This window comes from Ailuropoda melanoleuca, chromosome 4 (genome assembly GCF_002007445.2).
Source record: "Ailuropoda melanoleuca isolate Jingjing chromosome 4, ASM200744v2, whole genome shotgun sequence".
Taxonomy (NCBI): domain Eukaryota; kingdom Metazoa; phylum Chordata; class Mammalia; order Carnivora; family Ursidae; genus Ailuropoda; species Ailuropoda melanoleuca.
This window is the reverse complement of record NC_048221.1, coordinates 67,531,151-67,555,363: the sequence shown is the minus strand read 5'-3', so window position 1 is coordinate 67,555,363 and position 24,213 is coordinate 67,531,151. Positions and strand designations below refer to the sequence as shown.

The following is a 24,213-nucleotide window of genomic DNA, read 5'->3' as shown; positions in this document are numbered from 1 at the left end:
ATGGAACATAACCAGTAATATGTAAACTGAGGAAGATTAAGATTATGTCTAATTATAGCAAGGTGTGATTTTCTTCATTATACTCCTCTATATGGACTGAAATTTTTCTAATAAACATGTACTACTTTTACAGACATAAAAATCATAATGCTGATTCCACTCTGAAAAACAAAATTATAACTAGCCCAAATGAAAAGATGCTAGTCCGGTGTTTTCATTTATCTGACAAACAATTAATGAGGACCTACTATGCACTTGACATTGTATTACATGCTGGCGACAGCAGGGAATAAAACAGACAAAAACCTCTGCCTTCCACCTGCACTCCAATGTTTATAGCAGCAATGTCCACAATAGCCAAACTATGGAAAAAGCCCAGATGTCCATCAATAGATGAACGGATAAAGATGTGGTATATATACACAAGGGAATATTACTTAGCCATCAAAAATTGAAATCTTGCCATTTGCAGGGACATCAATAGAACTAGAGGGTATTATGCTAAGTGAAATAAGTCAATCAGAGAAAGACAATTGTCTTTTGATTTCACTCATGTGTGGAATTTAAGAAACAAAACAGAGGAGCATAGAGGAAGGGAGGTAAAAACAAAACAAGATGTAATCAGAGGAGGAGAAAAACCACAAGAGACTCTTAACCATAGGAAACAAACTGAGGGTTGCTGGAGGGGAGAGAGTGGGGAGATGGGGTAACAGGGTGATGGGCGTTAAGGAAGGCATGTGATGTAATGAGCACTGGGTGTTATATAAGACTGATGAATCACTGAACTCTATCTCTGAAACTAATAATACATTATATGTTAATTAACTGAATTTAAATTAAAAAAAAAAAGAAAACCTCTGCTCTCATGGAACTTATATTCTAGTTGAAAAGAGAAAAAAGATAACAGGTAAAATATATATCAGACAGTTACTGTCTTATTCAAAAAACACATGAGCATTCACATCTGTTGAAGGCAATTGATATAAAAAAAAGTGAAAAAATAAACAAAGATCCCTGCCTTTGGGGATCTTACATTCCAGCTGGGCCGACAATAAAAAATAAACCTAACAAATAAATTATATAGTACATTAGGGGGGAAAAAAGAGCAGAGTTAAGGATATTGGGAGTGTTTATAAAGGAATAGGTTAGAATTTTATTTATTTTTATTTTTTTAAAGATTTTATTTAATTATTTGACAGAGATAGAGACAGCCAGCTAGAGAGGGAACACAAGCAGGGGGAGTGGGGAGTGGGAGAGGAAGAAGCAGGCTCATAGCGGAGGAGCCTGATGTGGGGCTCGATCCCATAATGCCGGGACCACGCCCTGGGCCAAAGGCAGACGCTTAACCGCTGTGCCACCCAGGCGCCCCAGGTTGGAATTTTAAATAGGGTTATCAAGTAAGTCCTCACTGAAAGGAGACCTGTGAGCAAAGAGAAAGGGGGTCAGCCACATAAAAATCTGGAAGAACATTCCAGGCAGAAGACACAGCAAAAGCAAATGCCCTAAGGCAAAAGACTGTCGGCTAAATTCCAAGGAATACTAAGGAGCTAATGTGACTGCAGTAGAGTGTGCATAGGGAAAAGTAGTTGGAAAGTACTACGGAGAAAAATAAGAAAGGGAGGAAGAGAGGGAATAAGCGTGAGGGGGGCAGGAAGAACTTAAATAGACTTTACACTTTATCTTTCACATCGTAAATTTGAAATATTTTTGATTGATGAATCACATAACAATGTAACAATGACAAGAGCTACCCAAGATTCAGTCCAAGAACAGCCCTTATGTTAATTAAAATATAAATTGTATGAAGAAACTAGTAATGGTAAATTTACAATTCTGCTTATTTCAAAAATTTATGTTCAATTAGCTGGGAAACACTGTATTATTAAGATATAAATGATAAAAAACTCAAGATGAGAAGATAAAAGGAGGCATATAATTCTGGTGGTTTTAAAATACGTCCATAAATTTTGATATTCCTCACTTCAAATGATGGAGCTTAATTTCCTTCCCATTAAGTGTGGCATATACTTAGTACTCACTTCTAGTGAACAGGATGTGATGGTTTGTAACTTTTGAGACTGAATCATAACAGGTATTGCAGATTCCTCCTTTCTGTCTCTCTTGGATGACTGGCTCAGGGGGGAAGTGAGCTGACATAAATCTATCAAACAACCTTAGAGGGAGGTGCACCTGTCAAGGAACTGAAGCTTCCCACCAAAAGGCAACAATCATCTGAGTATGTTATCTAAAAGCAAACCCTCCAGTACCAGTCAAATCATGACTACAGACCGGCCATCATCTTGATTACAATTTCCTGAGACACTATGAACCAAAACTACCCAGCTAACTAAGCTATGAGTTCAAGCAAAGCTTGAAACTATGAGATACAAATGTTTGTCATCGGAGGCCATTAGGTTTAGGAGTAATTTGTTGCACAGTAATAGAAAATAAAATAGCAAATATTCAAAACATTTTAACGTAATGATGGAAGAAGTCATTCTATTGACCTTTAAAAACATAGCTAAAAGGGGCGCCTGGGTGGCACAGCGGTTAAGCGTCTGCCTTCGGCTCAGGGCGTGATCCCGGCGTTATGGGATCGAGCCCCACGTCAGGCTCCTCTGCTGTGAGCCTGCTTCTTCCTCTCCCACTCCCCCTGCTTGTGGTCCCTCTCTCGCTGGCTGTCTCTATCTCTGTCAAATAAATAAATAAAATCTTTAAAAAAAAAAACAAAAAAAAAACAAAAAAAAAAACATAGCTAAAAGTAAACTCTTCCAAGTAAATAAATTTAATATTATCTATCGCAATTCCAGACAAACAGACTTAACCTCAGACTCTACCTCTCTACAGCACAACCCCAAAGAGTACAGGAATACAAACATTCTTTCTCTACTCTCAAATCAGAAATTCTCTGTTTCAAGCCTCATCCCACAAATCAGACAAGGAATCTCTCCCCAGTAGATACCTAAATTACACACCCAGTGACATAAGGATGATGACAACATGCATCGGTGTTCATATCCCCAACACTGGTCATGTATCTTTCTAATCCCCATTGTACCTGTCACATTCACTTACTAAGGTTGGTGATTGCATTTCAGTACATTTAAACAACCCATTTTGCCCCCTCTTTATTTACTATTCAATGTCTTTCCTGCATCAGCAATGCTATCTCTACTCTAGCTTTCCAATTCTCAGATATACCAAACACATCATATGTGGTATCTATTTCTTAGAAACACTCTTTTCTGAGCTAAGCAGAATTTCCATCTGTGGGTTTAATATTTTCAGTTTTAGGTATATCCTAGATATTTCATTTTAAATCTTTCCCATTCCTTAAATTCTCTTTTTGATAGCAGAGGATACACCCTGACAGAGTACTCACACTCTAACAACCCTTTAAAATTGATGACTTTGAAACTTTGAAACTGGGCACTCTCTTCAGGGGAATTTGGCCAACTAGGCCAACTAGGCTGGGAAGCAATATAATTTTTAATTTGAAGACGAAAACAAGAAAGAAAATAAAACATTAACCCAGTGTTCTTAAATTTAATAACTTTTATTATTACTTTTAAAAGATTTTATTTATTTATTTATTTGTCAGAGAAAGAGAGCACAAGCAGAGAGAGGGGTAGGCAGAGGGAGAAGTAGGGTCCCCTCCAAGTAAGGAGCCTGATATGGGACTGGATCCCAGGACCCTGGCAGCTCAAGGCTTAACCAACAGAGCCACCCAAGCATCTCAATAATTTTTATTATTAAGACCAAACTTAATTTAACATTAAACTGTTAATGAAGGATAACTATTCTTAAAAAAACAGTACAAACAAGAGAGTTTATTGAGAAATGTTTAAAATATTCAAGCTACTTTTAAATGTCCTTCAAATACTTTAGTAGCAACCATTACAAGGAAAATAATTCACAAGTTAAAACAAATCATTCTCATCTAATCCCTCAGGGCCTCTTCCAGGTAACACTGTTAAAGAAGACTGTGTCCTGGGACGCCCGGGTGCTGCTGTCAGTTAGGCATTGGACTCTTGGTCTCAGCTCAGGTCGGGTGATCTCACAATTGTGAGATCAAGACCTGCACTGGGCTCCATGCTGAGCAGAGTCTGTCTGGGATTCTCTCTCCCTCTGTTCCTCCCGCTCATGCTGTCTTCTCTCACTCTAAAATAAATACATAAATCTTAAAAAAAAAAAAAGGCTGTGTCCTTACATTAAAGTAAGAAACTTCACATATTTCAATATTCCACTACTCAGGCTTTTCACTAATTCAGGATTATTTATCCTTTACACCATTTAAATAAGCAAAATTACTGCATATAAACAAATACCATCCTACAATTTATTAACTAGGCTCTTATATTTCAAATTACTGTAACAGACAATGCCTTCAATAACACTTATGTTCTCAGCCTGATCATTTAAGGGCTTTATCATATGCTACCAAAAGTATGCTTTATGATGTACTACCAACAGTACGTTAAAAGGTTGCTTAAGAAATAACATGGAACAACAATAAGCTTTAGCAAACTACCTTATTACAGACAATTTACTAATCTGGTGATTAATAAAATCAAGACAAAGGAGCACATTCACACATTATCATTTAAAAATTCAACAGGTTGATTTTGGCTTTGAAATACATTGTATCTTGCTCATAAGCCATTAAGCAATAATGAGAAATGAAACTGTCTTCATTTTTATTACTGTGTGAAGTTATAATATAACTTCCATCATTTATTACATTAAAATGTTTTCAGTATTTACTATTTTATTTTCTATTTCTAGGTAACAAATTACCCTAAACCTTAATGGCCTCAGATGTCAAACATTTGTATCTCATAGTTTCAAGTATAGCTTAGTTAAAATAGAAGTCAAAGTTTATAATATGTGAATTCTTATTTTATTGTTCCTAGCTTCTAAATTTTATAGCAGAGTACTAAAAACTCAAACAAGAAATAAAATGTTTATCAAAATATCATAAAGCTACACTAATTAAAATAATGTGATAGTGGCACAGAAAATAGCACATGAATCCATGAAATCAAACAATCCAGAAACATATTCATGAACATATGAGAATTCAGTAGTTATTAAAATGGCATTTCAAATCAGTGACTAAAGAAAGGACTATCCAACCCTACCTCATCCTAGAACAAAAAGAAATTCCAGAAGGATTAAAACTTTAAAATAAATTTTTAAAGTATTACAAGAAACTGCAGAAAATATTCTTATAGTTTTTGAGGTGAGAAGATCTTCCTAAACAAGAATCAAAACTAGGTGGAGAACAGAGGATTTTTAGGGCTGTGAAATTATTCTGCATGATACTATAATAGTGGATACATTTCATTCTACATTTGTCCGAATTCTTAGAACATATAACATCGAGTGTGAACCCTAATGTAAACTATGGACACTGGGTGATAATGATGAGTCAATGCAGGTTCATCAATTTTAACAAAAGTACCACTTTGGTGGGGGATGTTGCTAATAGGGAGGCTGTCCATGTGTAGGGACAGGAGGTATATGGGAACTACCTTCTGCTTAATTTTGCTATAAACCCAAAACTGCTCTAAAAATAAAGTCTATTGAAATTTTTGAAAAGGGGGAGAACCTCAGAAAACAAAAAAAATCAAAACTCAGAAGTCAGTAAAGATTGGCAAATTTTACTACACAGAAATTTAAAACTTTGATTAAAAAACTTTTTTAAAGTGTGAAATATACTGTGTGTGTGAAAATAGAAAAAAAGCATGGAAATATATCTATTTGTTGGTAGATATCTCTGCAGTAGAGAGAATTAGGAAGGGAGAGAAATGTCCTATATACAGAACATTCCTGTTTTTCTTTAAAATTTTTATTTAAATTCTAGTTAGTTAACATATAGTATAATATTGGTTTCAGGAGAAGAATTTAATGATTCATCACTTATATGTAACACCCAGTGCTCATCATAACAAGCGTCTTCTTTAATACCCATCATCCATTCAGCCCACCCCCCACCCACCTTCCTCCATCAACCTTCAGTTTGTTCTCTGTCGTTAAGAATCTTGTATGATGTACTTCCCTCTCTTTTCTTCCCCCTTCCCACATGTTTATCTGTTTTATTTCCTAAATTCCACATATGAATGAAATTATGTAATATTTGTCTTTCTCTGACTTACTTTGCTTAGCATAATACCCTCTAGTTCCATCCATGTTGTAGCAAATGGCAAGATTTCATTCTGTTCGATGGTTGAGCAATCTTCCATTTTATATATATATATATATATATATATATATATATATATATATATATGCCACATCTACAGAACATTCCTAGTGCCTGAAGTTTTTACCATGGCTACATATTACTTAGGGAATTTTTCGAGCAAAACTTTTTAAAAAGAAATAAAATGTGCAATACAATATAATTTAATCCTTAGAGTAGACATTTAAATGTAATGTCAACTCTAAAAAACTGTCAAATGATATAAATGTCATTTTTTTCCATTCCATTTAACAATTACATGACGTTTAAATTAGAATTAAAATCCTGATCAGTAGTTAAATGCTAATTAGAATTACTGCAGTGATCATTTTGCAATATATAGAAATACTGCATCATTATGTTATATACACCTTGAGCTAATATAATGCTATATATCAGTTATAACTCAATAAAAAATCCTATCAGTGGTAAATATAATACCTTTGCTTCTTCAAGTTCTTTGTTGGCGGTATCCACCACAAAATTTTTCTCTTTTTCTAGTTGCTCCGCTAGTTGGTCAATTTTAATCAATTCTTTACAAAGATGCTCATTGTGGCTGGTTAAATCATCTACTTGACTGCTTACCACCTCCTTACTATCCAAGAGTTTCCTAACATATTCTTCCAAGCCATGATTTGTCTGTTTGAGATCTTCAATCTGTTATAATGAGAAAGAAAATAAACATATTAAAATATTTCTTTTGCTTCCCTCTGAGGAGAACAAGCAGGTGACTGGAATCAGGAAAGGAGGTTTGCTTCCCTGGAAGGAAAGCTAACTATATATATATTTTTTTCACTTTCTGAATTTGAATCATGTGAATGTAATACCTATCTGAAAAAATAAATGAAAATTTAAAGGTTTATAGCTACATCTTCCAAGATAATTTATAATTAATAAACTTAATTACTATTAATTTTTAGCCAAAACTATTAGAAAAATGGCCAAATATTTATATATGCACAAAAGAAACCAGTCTTGAAATTACTTAATTTTAATAATTAATATCAATTAGATTTTCTTCAGAATTAAATTTCTAATTATCGTTACCAAAATATGTTAACTCTTTAAAAAAAGTTATTTTGAACATATCAATAACTTACTTGACTAAGCTAAATAACAAATCAATCAAGTATTTGCTGACTAATGTGGAGGACCACAGCTTTCCTTCCCAGCCTATCAAACCATCAACGGATGAAGAAAAGGGCCTTTTCTATCACGGAGGTATCCAAATGCCTTTAAAGGAAAAAATATATATTAGACCCATTGAAAATGATTATATGTCAGGACATATGGTGAATGATTTAACTAAAATTTCCTTTTATGCCTTGGCCTCGAGGAATTTTAAAGCCTACCTGCAACCCACCTCTAGTAACTAGCACAGAACCTATGTGCAATATTTTCCTGTCTGCTATTCTTTCCCATGCTTTCATTAAGTTTTTTCCCCCTATTCTTATTAGCTAAGCTATTTTTTATTACTTGTATCTTTTTTAAAACTATAGGATGTGGGATAAACACACATAAACTTCAATTTATCTATCTATATGTCTTTTTATCTTTGTTCATGGCTTCCACAGTGCCACATTTCTGAGCAATAAGACCATACTAAAAATGTTTGCTAACTTTCCACTGCACCTAAGAGGTTAAATGCTTTTCCTCTCTGTGCTCCCATAAAGCCTCTTACAGAGTTTAATCTTGATATTCTATAACATATGTTATTCGTTTACCTCCGTGTCTCCCTCCCACTAAATTCTAAGCAACTTTAAAGGGATTGTCTCTAACTTCGGTATCAACACACCTCTCATTTCTGTATCATTTACTATATATTTAGCTATAATGCTCAAATTATTTTTAAATGAATAAATAAAACAAATTTAAAACACTCACTCTCCTCACCTCTAACATCAAATCCTACTACTTCTACTAAATTCCAAGACACAAGTACTTTAGAAGAGGCAGTTTCAAGTGGAAAAAAGGAGGTAGGCTTTGGAATTAGGCAGACAGGTTCAATCCTGTTGTAGTTCTTTACCAGTTACTTAATCCTGACAATTTGCTGTATTTTCTTGATCCTACGAGATGCACCTAACTTCAGAAAAAATAAATGGAAGCCTCTTGACTTTCATCTGCTAAATGGAGAGAATACCTACAATTTGCAGGGTTGTAGTCAGGTATAAAAGTTCAAATAAAATTTCTGGCAGATGACAGGTACTCAAAACGTAGCTTTAAAAAAAACTTTTTATTTTGAAATAACCAAAGACTCACAGGAAGTTACAAAGTGTACAAAAGGATCTCCTGGGCCCTTAACCCACTTTCCCCAATAGTTCCATTTTAAATAATTGTAGTACAGTATCAAACTCAGAGATTTGACATTGGTACAACGTGATCCCATATATAGACTTCTGTTGTCAGCATCTCGGTAAGATACAGAATTATTCCATAACCACAAAGACTTCCCTCCTGTTACCCCTTCTATAGACACATCCTCTCCCCTCCCCATCCTTAACTCTCAGCAACTACTAATCTCTATAATTTTGTGTTTTCAGGAATGTTATATAAATAAAACCACGTGATAAAGACCATAGAATGTGATCTTTTGACATTGTCTTTTCACTCAGCACAATGCCATTGAGATCTATCCAAGTTACATGGATCAATTGTTCATTCTTTTTTGTTGCTGAGTAATATTCCATGGTATGGATTACCAGTTTGTTTAATCATTTACTGACTAAGGGAAATTGTAGTTGTTTCCAGTCTTTATGACAAATAAAGCTGCTATGAACAATCATATACAGGTATTTGAATGGACATAAGTTTTCATTTCTCTGGCAAAGCCGGGAGTGCAACTGCTGGGCTGTATGATAAATATATATTTAGGTTATAAAGAACTAAACTATTTTCCAGAGTGGTTATACCATTTCCCATTCCTACCAGGAATGTTTGAGTGATCTGGTTTCTCCTCATCCTTGCCATCACTGGGTATTGTCACTATTTCTAATCTTAACTGTTCTTATAGGTGTGCATTGTTTTTTCATCTTGGTCTTAATTTGCATTTCCCTGATGTTTAGTAAGGATGAACATCTTTTTATGCGCTTATCAACATATATCCTTCTATGAAATATCTATCTCTTCACATCTTTTGCTCATTTTCTAATTGGATTGCTCCTTTTTACTGCTGAGTTTTAAGAATTCATGTATCCTACATATGATTCCTCTGGTAGAAATATGGTTTGTAGCTTGTTTTTTCATCATGTTAAAAGGGTTTTTCACAAAGCAAAAGATTTAAATTTTTATGAAGTCCAAATTATCAATTTTTCTTTTATGAATCATGCTTTTGATGTCACATCTAAGAACACTTCACCAAGCCCAAGATCCTGAAGATTTTCTATATTAACCTAAAAAAGTTCCATAGTTTTATGTTTTACATTTAAATCTATGATTCATTTTGAATTAATTTTTGTGTAAGGTGTGAGGTTTCGGTCTAGATTCATTTTCTTCCCTAAAAGATATCCAATTGTTTCAGCACCATTTGTTGAAAAGACTATCTTTCCTGCATTAAACTTTGGCTTTGTGTAAGGCTATTCTGGATTCTCTATTCTGGATCATTGATCTGTGTCTATCCCTCTAGTAATACCAAACAGTCTTAACTACTGTAGTTATTAAGCTTCGAAATGAAAGAGAATGACTCTTCCCACTTTATTATTCTTTTCAAAATTGTTTTTGCTGGGGTTTTGATGAGAATTGCATTAAACGTATACTGATTTGGAGAGAACTGACATCTTTACTATGTTGAGGCTTCCAATCCATGAACATGATGTTGCTCCATTTGTTTAGATCTTCTTTGATTTCTTTCATTAGCATTTTGTCGTTTTCAGATTATAAATTCGTAATTACTTTTTTAGATTGACATCTAAGGATTCCATTTTCTATTTGAGTGATTGTAAATGATATTGCATTTTCTGATTCCCACATGTTAATTGCTAATATACAGAAAGAAAATGAATATGTATGACTTGTGACCTTGATGAACTCGTTTACTAACTCTATTTTTGTACTGTAGATTTTATGAAATTTTATAGGTAGATCATGTCATCTACAATTGGGGATAGTTTTATTTCTTCACTTCTGGTTTGTATGCCCTTCAACCTTTCAATCTACATGTATCATTATATTTGAAGTGAATTTCTTACAGACAGCATAGAGCTAGATCAGGTTTTTTAATCCAGTCTACTAGTCTCTTTTAATTGGTATATTTAGACTTTTATATTAAGATTCAAGTGTGAATCAACTATACTTCAAAAAAAAAAAAGATTTAAGTGTGACTTCTGTTTGGTTGCTTCTGTTTTGTTTTTCCTGACTGCCTGTGGGTTACTTGAACTTTTTTTTAAATTCCATTTTGACTATCTATAGTGTTTTTGAGAACTCTCTTTGCATAGCTTTTTAGCGGTTGCTCAAAGTGCAATTTATTTGTAACTCAGCTCAAGTGAAGTGTAGAAAACTTACTTCCCTTTATACCCCTTATATCCCTTTATCCTCCTCTACTAATAAAATAATTATCTTAAATATTTCATCTACATCCATTGAGAATTACGTTTGACAAACAAAATTTTGAAGAAAAAAAAGGAAATTATATTGCATTTAGCCATATTCTTGTCTTTCTTTCCTATTCTTCCAAGATTCTTTTATCACTTCCTTCCTAGTTAGAGAAATTCCTTTAGCTATTCTTTAGGATAGTTCTGCTGGCAACCAATTTTCTTAGTTTTCTTCATCTGAGAATGCCTTGATTTTCCATTCATTTCTGAAGGATACTTTCACTGAATACAAAATACTGGGTTTTCTTCTAGCATTTAAAAAATGTTTCACTTCCTTTCAACCTCCATGTTTTCAGATCTGCTGTTATTTGAATTGGTGTTCACCTATAGGTAATGAACTGCTACTTTCAGGATTTCTTTTTTTGCCTTTAGTTTTCACAAGTTTGAATACAGGGTGTCTTGGCATGGGTTTCTTTGTGATTCCTGTGTTCACTCACCTTCTTTAATCCATCTTAAGCCTTTTGCCAAATTTGGAGAATATTTAGCCATTATTGCTCTGAATACTTTTTCAGTCCCATCCTCTCTCACCTTTCTTTCTGGGACTCCAGTGATCTAAATATTAGACCATTTGTTATAGTCTCACCTGTCCCTGAGCCTCTCTTCACACTTTTTCAATCCATTTTCTCTCTGTTTAGATTAGGTTATTTCTATTTTCTATCCTCATGTTCACCAATTCATTCCTCTCTCCTTTCCATCCTGTTGTTTGAGAACACTGAGTTTTTAATTTGTTACTGTATTTTTAAAAAAATTTTTCATTGTGGTAAAACATACATAGACTTACCATTCTAACCATTCCTAAGCGTGCAATTTGCTGGCATTAAGTACATCCACAATATTGTGCAACCATCCCACATCCATTTCCAGAACTTTTTTATTATCCCAAACAGAAAGTCTACCCACTAAACAATAACTCTCTATGAATTTGCCTGTTCTAGGTACCTCATATTAGTGGAATCACATATTTGTCCCTCTGTGCCTAGCTTATTTCACTTAGCATAATGTTTTCAAGTCTCACCCATGTTGCAGTCTTGCATCAGAATTTTGTTATTTTTTAAGGCTGAATATTCCATTATATATACTCACCACATCTTGTTAAGCATCTATTGATGGACATCTAGGTTGCTTCCACCTTTTGGCCATTGAAAATCATGCTGCTATGAGCGTCAGTGTATAAGTATCTGACTTACTACTATTAATCTTTTGGGGCTATATCTATGAGTGGAATAGCTGGATCATATGGTAATTCTATATTTAATTTTTACAGAACTGCCCAACTTCTTCCACCATGGTGCACCATTTTACATTCCCACTTACAATGTACAAGGGCTCCAGTTGCTCCACAACCTCACCTGCACTTGTTATTTTCTGTTTTGATAATAGCCATCCTAAAAGGTATTAAGTGATACCTCATTGTGGTTTTGATTTGCACTTCCTGAATGGATGATGAGGTTGACCATCTTTTCATTTGCTTACTTGCCATCCGTATATCTTTGGAAAAATGTCTATTCAAGTCCTTTGCCCACTTTTGAATTGGGTTGTTTTGTTTTTTGATTGTTGAGTTGTAAAGTTCTTTATATATTCTCGGTATTAGTCCCTTATCAGATATATGATTTGGAAATATTTTCTCCCATGCATTTTTTAATAGACTTTATTTTTTAAGATTTTATTCAACTATTTGAAAGGGAGTGCGCGGGCGCGCACAGGTGCGCCTGTTCAGAGAAGGGGAAAGGGAGAAGCAGACTTCCTGCTGATCAGGGAGCCAGATGCAGGGCTTGATCCCAGGTCCCCGGGATCATGACCTGAGCTGAAGGCAGATGCTTAATCGACTGAGCCACTAAGGCACCCCTAGACTTTATTTTTTTTAGAGCAGTTGTAGGCTTACAGAAAAGTTAATCAGGAAGTATAGAGAGTTCCCACATACCCCTTTTCCCCACCCGACACAGTTTCCCATCTATTTATATCTGTTATTAGTATGGTATATTTGCTACAATTATGAGCATTGACACATTCAAGTCCAGAGTTAATATCAGGGTTTACTCTTTGGGTTGTAGATTTATGGGTTTTGACAAATGCTTAGTGACATGTATCTACCATTTCTGTATCATACAGAATAGTTTCACTGCCCTAAAAAAACCTGTGCTCCATTCACCCCTCCCACCATTCCTTTCTCCAAATCCCTGGCAATCAGTGATCTTTCTAATGTCTCTTTGTTTTTTCTTTTCCAGAAGGTCAAATAGTTGGAATCACAAAGTATGTAACATTTTTAATTAGCTTTTCTCACCTAGCAATTTGCTTTCAAGGTTCCTTCATGTCTTTTTGTGGCTTGATAGCTCATTTCTTTTTATCAGTGAATAATATTCCATTGTACAGATAATACCACAATTTATCTATTCACCTACTGAAGAACATCTTGGTTGGTTCCAAAATTTTCACTTGGTTCTTCTTTGTATCTTTTCTTTTTTTTTTTTTTTGTTAAGATTTTTTTTTTTTAAGATTTTATTTATTTATTCGATAGAGATAGAGACAGCCAGCGAGAGAGGGAACACGAGCAGGGGGAGTGGGAGAGGAAGAAGCAGGCTCATAGTGGAGGAGCCTGATGTGGGGCTCGATCCCATAACGCCGGGATCACGCCCTCAGCCAAAGGCAGAGGCTTAACCGCTGTGCCACCCAGGCGCCCCCTTTTATTTCTTTGATGAGATTTTCTAGCTTTGTGTTTGTTTCAAACATGGTCAGAACTGCTTGAAGTATTTATATGTTAAATGATTTAAAATTCTTGTGAGATAATCTCAATTTAATCTCTGTGTTGGCATCTCTTGGTTGTCTTTTCTCATTAAGGTTGAGATATTCCTGATTTTTGAGATAAGAAGAGATTTTTTTCATTGAGCTATGCTCTTGTGTTTTAGTAGGCTTCTTGTCACACTTCCTGTGACTTTAGTTCCAGCTAATAAAGGGGGATGCTACCTTCTTATTGCTAGGTGTAGGTGGAAGTCCAATTTCTCTACTAGGCCTCTATTGAACCTAGGGAGGACTGGTTTCCTTGTTACTGCTAGGCAGGGATGGGAATTCAGGATCCCCACCAGGCTTTTGCTGACACCACCACAGTAAGGAAGAATACAGGCAGGCACCTTGTTACTGTTCCCATGTGTCCTCTACCACCACTGTGGGGGGTGGACTTGTTACAGCTAGGAGGTGGTGGAAGTCCTAACTCTGCATGAGGTCCCCTCTGAAACCACCTCAACAAAAAGGAAAGGGGATACCTGTTACTTTGAGTGAGGGTGGATACCTAGGCTCCTCATGTGGTCTTTGCTGACACTAGGTGGTTGTGGGGGGTACTTACTGCCTGGTGGGTGCAAAAGTCTTGGCTCCCCAGCATGCCTCTTTGATACCACCTTGGTGGGATGCGGGGGCTTGGAGGGTGGGCCATGAGTTATGGCTGTGACAAGGACTCCTTGTCACAGCCTGACAAGGGTGGAAGTCTAGGCTCTTTACTCAGATTTTGCCAGCAGGAGTGGGGCTACAGTTTTTTCATGTTATTTGAGCAGGCAGTCATTGTCCAAAAATAGTCTGCATTAGAAACAGATACATAAATACTGAGGACAAAATGATGGGTGCTAGAGGGGAGGAAGATGGGGAAAATGGGTGAAGGGGAATGAGAGGTATAGGCTGCCAGTTACAGAATGAGTAAGTCATGAAAATGAAGGGTAAAATGAAGGGAATATAGTCAATGGTCTTGTAATAGCACTGTATGGTGACAGATGGCAGCTACACTTGTGGTGAGCAGAGCATAAAGTATAGAGTTGTCAAATCACTGCGCTGTACACCTAAAACCAATGTAACACTATGTGTCAACTATACTTTAATTAAAAAATTAAAAATTAAGAAATAATTAAGAGAGAAACAAGAGGAACTTCACCGGGGAAAAGCCCAGAATATAACACTCTAATCAAGGGATCCAAATAAACATCATTAGTAATGGGACAAATTAAAATTGTATGATACTTGATAGGATGTAGTGAAAAGAACCCACCATCACTTCTGTGATATTCCTGTCTGTATTCATTTTGGAACGGCTTAATTTGTTGATTCTGTGTTAAGGTCTCTCACTAAGTGAAAAGAGTCAATCAGGGTGACAGTCACTGCAGGAAGGTTTAAGTGAGGCTGGAGAATCCACTTCCAAACTCACCCAACATAGCTGGTAAGGCTCAGTTTCTCACTGGCTACTGGCTACTTCAGTTCCTTTCCACATGGGCCTATCCACAGAGCTGCTCACAATGTGGAAACTTGCTTCCCACAGACCAAGTGATCCAAGAGATCACTTCATAACTTAATCACTTCTGCTCTATGCTCTTGGTCACAAAGATCAATTCTGGTACCATGTGCAAGGAGACTGTATTCGAGTGTGAGTAAAGGAGGTGGGGTGAATTTGAAGGCTGGCTTCCACAAACCCAAAGGTTCATAACATAAAGATAATCATAACAAACCCAAATCAATGGTCATTCTCCAAAATAACTGGCCTGTTATGGTCATGAAAATCAAGGAAGTGTTATGGTCATGAAAATCAAGGAAGAATGTTCCTAAATGAAGAACATGAAGGAACACAGTAACTAAACGCAATGTGTGAAGCTGGACTAGATCTTTTTGTTATTGAGGACATTATGGAACAACTGGCAAAAACTTGAAGGGGGTCAAGGGATTAGCTGGAAGCAATGTATTGAGGTTCATTTCCTGATTTTACCAGATTGTATTGTGGTCTTGTAGGAGAGTGTTCTTATTTATAGGAAATACCCACTCAAATGTTAGAGATATCAGGACATCAGGTCTGCAACTTACTCTCAAATGGTTTGGGGTTGGGGGGATATTCTTTGTTCTGTAATTGCAACTTTAGATAACTCTGAGATTGTTTCCAAATTAAAAATGTATATAAATTATAAAGACCTAGGACAGAAAAAAAGGGGGGCTAGTCCTTTTTTCGTCTGCATCCACTGTTGTTTCTAGATGCCAGTTTTTCTAGCACTCCATCTGAGATACGTGGAGCAAAAGGAAAACCCAGGAATTCACTAAGATGTCACTTATTGTATGCTGAGGTCCCTAACCAGCCTTCCTTTTCCTGCCCACCTTTCAGAATGTCCTTATGTTTGTTTTGTAACAAAATGTTCAGCATTTTTAGTTGTACTTAGTGAGACAAATAGGGTAAAGTAAGTCTACTCTGTCTTCCTAAAAGAGGAAGTTTCTTTGAATAGCCTTCATTAGTAGCCTTACCACAGGTCAGGCTCCAGGAAAACAGACAATACTGAACTTGGAGTTCAGAGAACTGGGTTCAAACCCGAGCTAACTTGGGAGTTCAAACAAATCCTACCTAGCTTTGTCACTTGTTAGTCAAATATAATTCTACAGCCTCTGGGAACTTCAGCGTCCATGTCTGTAAAATGGAAATTACATCACTATTTCATAAGGTTGGAATTAAGTAAGATTATGTACTTAAAAGCATTGGATACAACACTTGCCACATAGTTTGCACTCATAGGTACCTGAATCTGCATGTATCAAAATGATTAAGATAAAAATGGAATGACTTTAGACCCATAAAATTTCAATGAACACTGAATTAGTATTTATTCTCCATCTTCATGTTTTAAAATAGGCCCCCATCCTAAATTAATTCAGGGAAATAAATGTAACCTGTAATTTCAGTGCAGAGATGAATTTATCTTGATTTCTCACTTCTTGTTCTAGCTGGAGAGTATTCTGGTATTTTTCAGCTTCAGAAACTGGAGCCCCTAGACCAAAATCATGTTCTTTGGTGGTAACCTAGTGGAGAAAAAATGGAAATGATAGAGGCATTCAGTTTAAAACAGTTTTGTGATTTTTTCGCAACAGCCAATGATATTTGGAAATTAACAGTATTCTTAGATACATTTTCAATTATTTTTAACCTTGCCTGGGCAGCTAAGAGGATTTTCGTCAAGCTTTACTTTCTTAAAATCTCATGTTATGAAATTTTTTTCTGTGTTCCCCAAAGATAAAACTACAATATTAAACATGCTTTTCAAAAAAAAAAAAAAAAAAAAACATATCCCATCCTACCCCTTTGGTAATCACTGTTCTAAAGAAATATGGGTCATCAGGAAATCATGTAGACTACTTCTAGGCCTGTGTTATCCAATATAATAGCTACTAGCTACTTATTGATTGCTGCTTTCGTATATTAACAAAAAGGTGTGCTACACATACCACAAAGGGCTAACTTCCCTAATATAGAAATAATTCATACAAATAAAAAGGGGAATGAAATACCTTAATAGAAAAATTGGCAAAGAATATGGATATTTCACAGAAAGGGCTTTTAAACAGATTTAAAGATATTCAATCTCACAAATTAAAACACCGAGATACCATTTTTGAACCTCACATTGACAAGGATCAGAAAGCTGGACATATAATTTAACATTCATATACATCACTGGTGGCAGTGTAAATTGATATAATATTTCTAGAGAACAATTGTGCAAAATCTAGCAACATTACAAATGTACATAGCTTCTGTACAAATAATTCCACTTTTAGGAACTTTCCCTACATATATATTTGCACATGTGCAAAATAACATATTAAAATATTTTCCACTTTAGCATACTATACTTACTAGTCCACCTGTGCTTTTTTACATGACAATGTATCTCAGAAATTGTGTAATTTAGGGAAATAATTTGTTTTTTCCGTGAATCAAGGTTGCCATTATGCTAAGGAAGAGAGAATTTGCTATAAGCATCCTAGATCTCTCCTGGCAACACAGATGCTATTCTCCAAAATCTAGCATTTGGGAAACTATAGGATCAGGATGCCCTAGTCATTGACCTTGTATTACACCTTGTACAATCCAGCACTTAGCAATCTGACAGGCTTATCTTCCTTCTTCCCTTTCCCTAAACCAGATATAAATCTGCTTTTCTGTTCTTCATTCCAGCACTTACTACCTCACCTGGAATTTCAGCACTAGCTCTCACAGAGTATTTCTAATTTATGAATCATTTAGGCCTGTACAGGTTAAGCCAAAATCCTAAGTATCTTTTCTTATGTACTTTCTGTTAAAAAATGTGTTCCTATATGCTGGCTAACTGAACATAATAATAATTTTAAAAAATGTGTTCCTAGCCATAAACACTTGACTTAGAATAACAGATTCAGACTATACACCATAATAGTACTTTTCAAATCTTACTGAACATATGAATCATTAGGAATTTTCTTATTCACAGTAAGCTTGAAATACTGCATTTCTAAAAATGATGCTCAGTAATTCCTTACTTGGCTAGTACAGAGACTACACTTTGAATAGCAAGGATCATAAAAAAAAAAAAGAATAGCAAGGATCTCTTCAATTAAAGTTGTAACCTGCCACAAACTCAGAATTCTTCATAATTTGGTCACCTACTACTTCTCCAAACTTATCTTCTAGTTGATACCTCCAAGAACACCTCTATAAAAGACAAACTATTCTCTATATTCTTTAGACATAGGTTCATATTATCATTATAGAAATACATTAACTTTTGTTCATGAGCCTTGCCCTTTTCTCCATTTAATTAAATACAATTCTGAGGCTCAGCTTGAATTCCATATTCTCTTAGGAGGTGTTCTCAATATTCTCCATCAAACAGTGATTACTTCTTCATTGAGACTTCTGTATATATTGGTTACAGAATAAACTGTGTAGCAATTTATTTTTTCTGGATGGGTATTCCTCACACAATTATTAGAATCTTAAGAACAAGCAATGTCCTAGAGCTCTCTGTATTCCTACGAACCTGCACAGAATTCTTTGCATAACAGGAAAGTGCCAATAAAAATTTATATAGATTGATAATAAAGGAATGTACAAAAGCAGATAAAACTGAACTTTCCTTCTTCTCCTTGGTAAACTGAACAGTCAGGTAGAGGTTCTATAAAATTACCTATCAAGTTACACTAGAAATTAAAAGTAGGAAGAGGCCAAAAGTCTACCTGACAATTGTGAGCAATTGAGTAGCAATATTAGAGTTGCTACTTGCTCTGCACTAGCTTTGGAGGCAAATGAAAAGGGAGAGAAATCAGTGTATTTGAATTGCCCATATCTCTCCAGCCAGGTTCCCCGCCTCAGAATTACTGAGCAGCATTTTTAGAAATGCAGTATTTCAAGCTTACTGTGAATAAGAAAATTCCTAATGATTCATATGTTCAGCTGCAAATCACCACATTCCCACTATCTCTATCTAAAAGGAACTTGTGTTCCTTTACAGATCTCAGAGAATGCAAGTAAAAGTACTTTGGAAGCAGCAAATTGTTATGATAAAAACCCAAGCTAGAATCACAATCATTCTCAATGAGGAAGCAACACAGCATAAGAGTTCGAATTTGTTCTTTAGCATCAGACTGCTTATATTCATAAGGCTACCTTTGCTGCTTCTTAGCTGCAATGACCATGAGCAAGTTACTTCTCTGGCCACAGCCTCATCTATAAAATAGGAATGATAATAGTACTTGCCTCTGAGAGCTGTTGTGAGGATTAAATGATTTACAGTAAAGCATTTTAGAACACTACTTGGCAAGAAGTGCTATATATATTATTGGCCATCAAGTCCTATTTACCTTTTCACTAAAATCGCTCTTAAGTGCATTTCTTCTATCCCCACTGTCACTGTTTCAGTTTATACTTTCAGATTTTAACAGTCACTTTTACTCACTTGTCAAACAAATGTATAAACAGGTAGAATAAGAATGAACCAACATTAGATTCTGGGGACAGAAAGGTGGAAAACAGGGGTACCTGGGTGGCTCAGTCGGTTAGCGTCCGACTCTTGATTTCAGCGCAGGTCACCATCTCAGGGTTGTGTAATCGAGCCCCATGTCAGGCTCTGAACTGAGCGTGGAGTCTGCTTGAGATCCTCTCTCCCTCTCCCTCTCCTCCTCCCTCCTCGCTCTACCCTCCCCCCTTCCCCCTCTCTCTTCCTCTTAAAAAAAAAAGAAAGAAAAAAAGAAAGAAAAAGAAACATGGAAAACAAATAAAAACCTACAATCTCAACCCTCAATGGGTCTAGGGAAATCCCAAACAAATAAATCAGAAATTACAGTATGACAGGATTAGTGCCATATCAGAGGAATGCACACGTATGCTAAGGGAATATAGAGAAAAAGACTACAAAAAAAGTAGTTTTGATTTCAACTTCCCCCAAGAAAGACTTAGGATGTATTTTCCATATTCCCCCAAAACTATGAATATACTCCTACTGGGGCACTTAACACATTGTACTGTGTCTACGGAATGTCCAGAGCCATCACAACTTTAACATGTCTAAAACAGTCCTCTTAAGTCCCCCACTTGCACTCCTGCTCTCAACCCTGCCTTCACTACATTATGCTCCTTCCCAGTCCTTCCCATGTCAAATGCACCACCATTTGTGCAGTGCCCAAGGGATTGTCTTTGTTTCCTCTTTCCTAACCCCCAACAATGAGCCCTCTTAGTTCTAAATATTTCCTAAATCCATCCACTTCTCAACATGCTTATTACCACCTCCATATTCATCTCCCACATGATTACTGGGACAGTTCCCTAAGTGGTCTTCATGCTTCTACTATGGCTCCCTACAACTTGTTGTCCAAACTGAAATCAAAACTATCACTTTAAATAGTGAGATCCTGCTCAAAACACTCCAATGGCTTCTCACCATAATTAGAATAAAAATCCAAGCTTTTTAAGGTCCTACATAATTTGGCCCCTGCCTTCACTTTTTTTTTTAAAAGATTTTATATATTAATTTGACAAAGAGAGAGAGACAGCCAGTGAAAGAGGGAACACAAGCCGGGGGAGTGGGAGAGGAAGAAGCAGGCTCCCAGCGGAGCAGGGAGCCAGATGCGGGGCTCGATCCCAGGACCCTGGATCAGGTCCTGAGCCAAAGGTACATGCTCAACGACTGAGCCACCCAGGCACCCCTGCCTTCACTTTCCTAAATAGATCTAGTACTCTCTTTTTCACCCATCAGCTTTATTGGTTTTCTTTCTGTTCCTCCACTGGGCCAATCTCATTCCACTTCAAGGTCTCTGTCCTTGCTTTTCCTCTCTTAGGAACACTCTCTTATCCAGCCCTGTGCATGACTGGCTCCTTCTCTGGTTGAAATGTCAGCAGGTCTTCCCTGACCTCTTACCTAAAGTAGCCTCTCTCCTAGATACTCTTTCATCAGGTTATTTGCACTTAACACTATTTAAAATTGTATCATTTATTTTTTCACTTGTTTATTGTCTGTCTCCCACTACTAGAATGTAAACTCCAAGAGATCTAGGCTTTTGTCTGGTCACTGTTATATCTAATGCCTACAGAAGTGCCCAGCACAAAGCTGGTAGTCAATAGCACATTTTCAAAATAACAAAATTTTGATGATTTGAACAAAGTAGTTTCAAAGATACAGATGGGGTAGAAGCAAATTCAAAGAGGACTAATAAATGAGTAATGAACAAAAGGAAATAGAAAATGTAGACTTCTTTTAGGAAGTATGATTGTGAGACGAGAAGTACAGCAAAAGGTGGAAGAAGACCACCGTTGTTGAAGGGTTACTACAAAGGAAAAAACCTTGTTTCTTAATTCTCTTTATATCAAGGACTCCCTTCAGAATTAAACAAAAGCCCTGAGTCCTCTCCTCAGTAAAATAAAAACACATACAGAACTTTACAAAAAATTTCAGGGGGTTGAATAACTCCCTAAAGTTCTTGTGCTCTAGGTTAAGAAGCCCTATAGTATAAACACATCAAAGATTCCTAAGATATGGGTTAATGTTAACTAATGGAGAGAGGCTACTGAGCCTCTCTCCAAAGGAACGGCATGTGCACTGTCCTTTGAAACAAGAAAGAGGAAAGCAAGGTCAGGTGAAGATTTAGATAAGAAGGGGTAGAAATTTGAAGAAGGTCCTGCCTGGTAGAATTTTCATTTCTCATGAAATAGGAGGTAAGATCATGTCCTAAAAAGAAAAAACATCAATCTTGAGCAAAATATCATGCATATAACACATGCTCAACAAATGTCACCAAATATTTTGATAGAATAATTAAAAATACTGGAGTATTTTATATGGGATTCTGAAATCTTGTTTTCTTTTTATAAAACTGTTTCCCAAAGTTTACATTGACAGATGCTTTGGAGTAGGAAGGAATAGCCTAACAGAAAGATGTAGAAAACCACAAAGTTTTATGAATAATTTTGAGATAGGTTTTTGTATTATAAAAATAAGTGAATAAATGTTTTGGGAATTCACTTCAAACAAAACAGTAAAGACACAATGCTTATTAACCTTTCTTATGAAAAAGAAATAATCTCTCCAGTTATCCATCCAATTTTAAGCTCCTTACTTCTCTTCAATCCACAGTATTCTGTAAAGAAATCACTTGTCTTTTTAAAAGAGCATAAAACAATGGCCTTAGGAAAAGTATCATTTATCAAGACCTCTAAGAAACATACGGGGTTAAGGAGTTGTTTTCAAAAGGCTTTCCTAAGCTAAAAAATATTAATAATAAACTGATGTTAATCCCATAACTAAGACAAATAGAACCACCTTACTAACTAGCTCAATTCAAAAGATTATCATGGGGTACATGTATGAGAAAGTCCACAGCAGTGGTTCGGGTTTACCAAAAACTGTAAAAACCTTAATAGTAGAGTAGGTAAACACTAAACAACAAACTAACTATAACCAACAAGGATAAATCTTAAAAACATAACATTGAGTAAAGAAGCAAACTAGAAAGGAATACTTACTACAATTCCATTTACATAAAGTTCAAAAACAAGCCGAACTAGAATGTGCATGTTCACATACAAAGATGGTGAAACTCTAAGGAAAAGCGAGGAAGTGGTTATCAGAGAAATCAGAATGGTGGCTACATCTGCGAAGAAGAGGGAGCATGTGATGAGAAAAGAGAATGAATAACACCCGCTCAAACTGTCTCTGTATATGGAATACTCTAAAAGCAAATTACCCTAAAACTGATCTAAGCAACTAAAAAAGAAGACAGAAAAGGAGCCAACGGAATCTCTACATCTGATTATATGCTGGACTATAAGCAGTGATTTTTTTCAGACAATAAACAATATAAGATATATTTTGGAAGCTGCCATTAAATAACGCCAAAGTTTATTGTTTACAATAAATATTTCATTAATATACCTTCCTAGTTTATTTCTCACTAATTAAAATTGAATGGTTTAGTTCCTTGAGCAATTAAGATACAAACAAGAATCAGTTTTATCCTGAAGGCAGATTTTGAATGTGACACTTTCCATTTATGTTTCTAACTAACGTAGTTTCTTCTAGTTATAAACCAATTATAATTCTATTTATTTCCTTACAGGTTAAAAAAAGGAGGGGGTACTTTAAGTGCTGAAAACCAGTGGAGGAAATTTAAAACAAGGAATATCCTGCGATATAAGGGCCTGGAATGGAAGATGGAAAACACTGTGGTTATGTCATCTGTGCAAATCCTTCTTGAAGCCATGATCCTTGACTTAACTTTAAAAACAAACAATAACAATGTATTTCTATGCCTATTTAGGTATCAGGTCCATAATCGCTGCGGTTATTCAATTTTAGTCTCAAATATTTTTTCAAACAAAAACCAGTTTACCCTGCCTTTCCTGTGTATAATTTCTACTGAAATTATATGAGATTTTCATGCAAATACCTACATAATCTCGGCCCTTCACTTCCCAAAGTCTATAAAGAGGCTTAGAAGTGAGAGGCTGGCAGTCAGGAAGAGCAGGTTGAACTCCCAAATCTCTGACGTCCAAATTCCTCACCTCCACTTCAAGCGTTTCTAAACAGAACAGTCCCCCCAACAACCAAGCGGACAGCTGCGGCAGGAAGCGAAGCGGTCACCATAGGAACTGGGCTCAACCCTGAGCGCCCAAGAAACGACAACAGCGGCAAAGTTTGCTCCTAGAGGGCTTCCCTGGACCGCAACTCCGCCCGCTACCGTCCCTCACAGCCGGTCAAGCAGTAAATTCCCGCCTCAGAGATGACCCACAGCCCCTAATCCCCGTCACACCCGCCATGTTGCAGGGCCTTCCGATACAGAAACTGCTTTAACCCAACCCGGCGCATCCCTGCTGCCTCTACCTGGAGCTCCGAGTCCCTCCCCGGGTTTCTCGCCCGGTCATCCTCCCCGGCGCTCATCTCGACGACTGGCAGGCTTTGGCCTGCACCAGGGATCCAGGTCCCTCCCTGTCTCCATCCTCCGCCCCTTTCCCCTCCCCTCCGACCCACAAATCCACCTGGCCCCACCCCGGGGGAGGCAGAGGAAGGCGGGACCCGGAGGGAAGGAGGCGGAGGCGGTTAGCGCCGATCGGCGCCGCCGTCAGCCCCG

The 24,213-nt window shown here is 36.4% G+C and overlaps 1 protein-coding gene across 9 annotated transcripts in view; it reads right to left on the bottom strand.

The window, feature by feature from the left end:
• TSGA10 (testis specific 10) overlaps positions 1-24,213 on the bottom strand; it is a 142,931-nt gene that overhangs the window by 118,491 nt on the left and 227 nt on the right. For 2 of the 9 annotated variants that reach the window (XM_034659005.1, XM_019800428.2), the window contains exons 2-3: positions 16,510-16,638; positions 6,686-6,901 (exon numbers count right to left, since the gene is read on the bottom strand). Coding sequence is in view for 3 of the 9 variants with exons in the window: in XM_011225880.3 (XP_011224182.2) it covers positions 6,686-6,901; positions 16,510-16,638; positions 23,967-24,023 (402 nt within the window). In the remaining 6 variants the exon portion in view is untranslated. Of the gene's footprint in view, positions 1-6,685; positions 6,902-16,509; positions 16,639-23,966; positions 24,130-24,213 lie in introns of those variants that run through there. The other 7 variants (XM_034659003.1, XM_034659002.1, XR_004624828.1 and 4 more) reach the window with 6 other exon arrangements.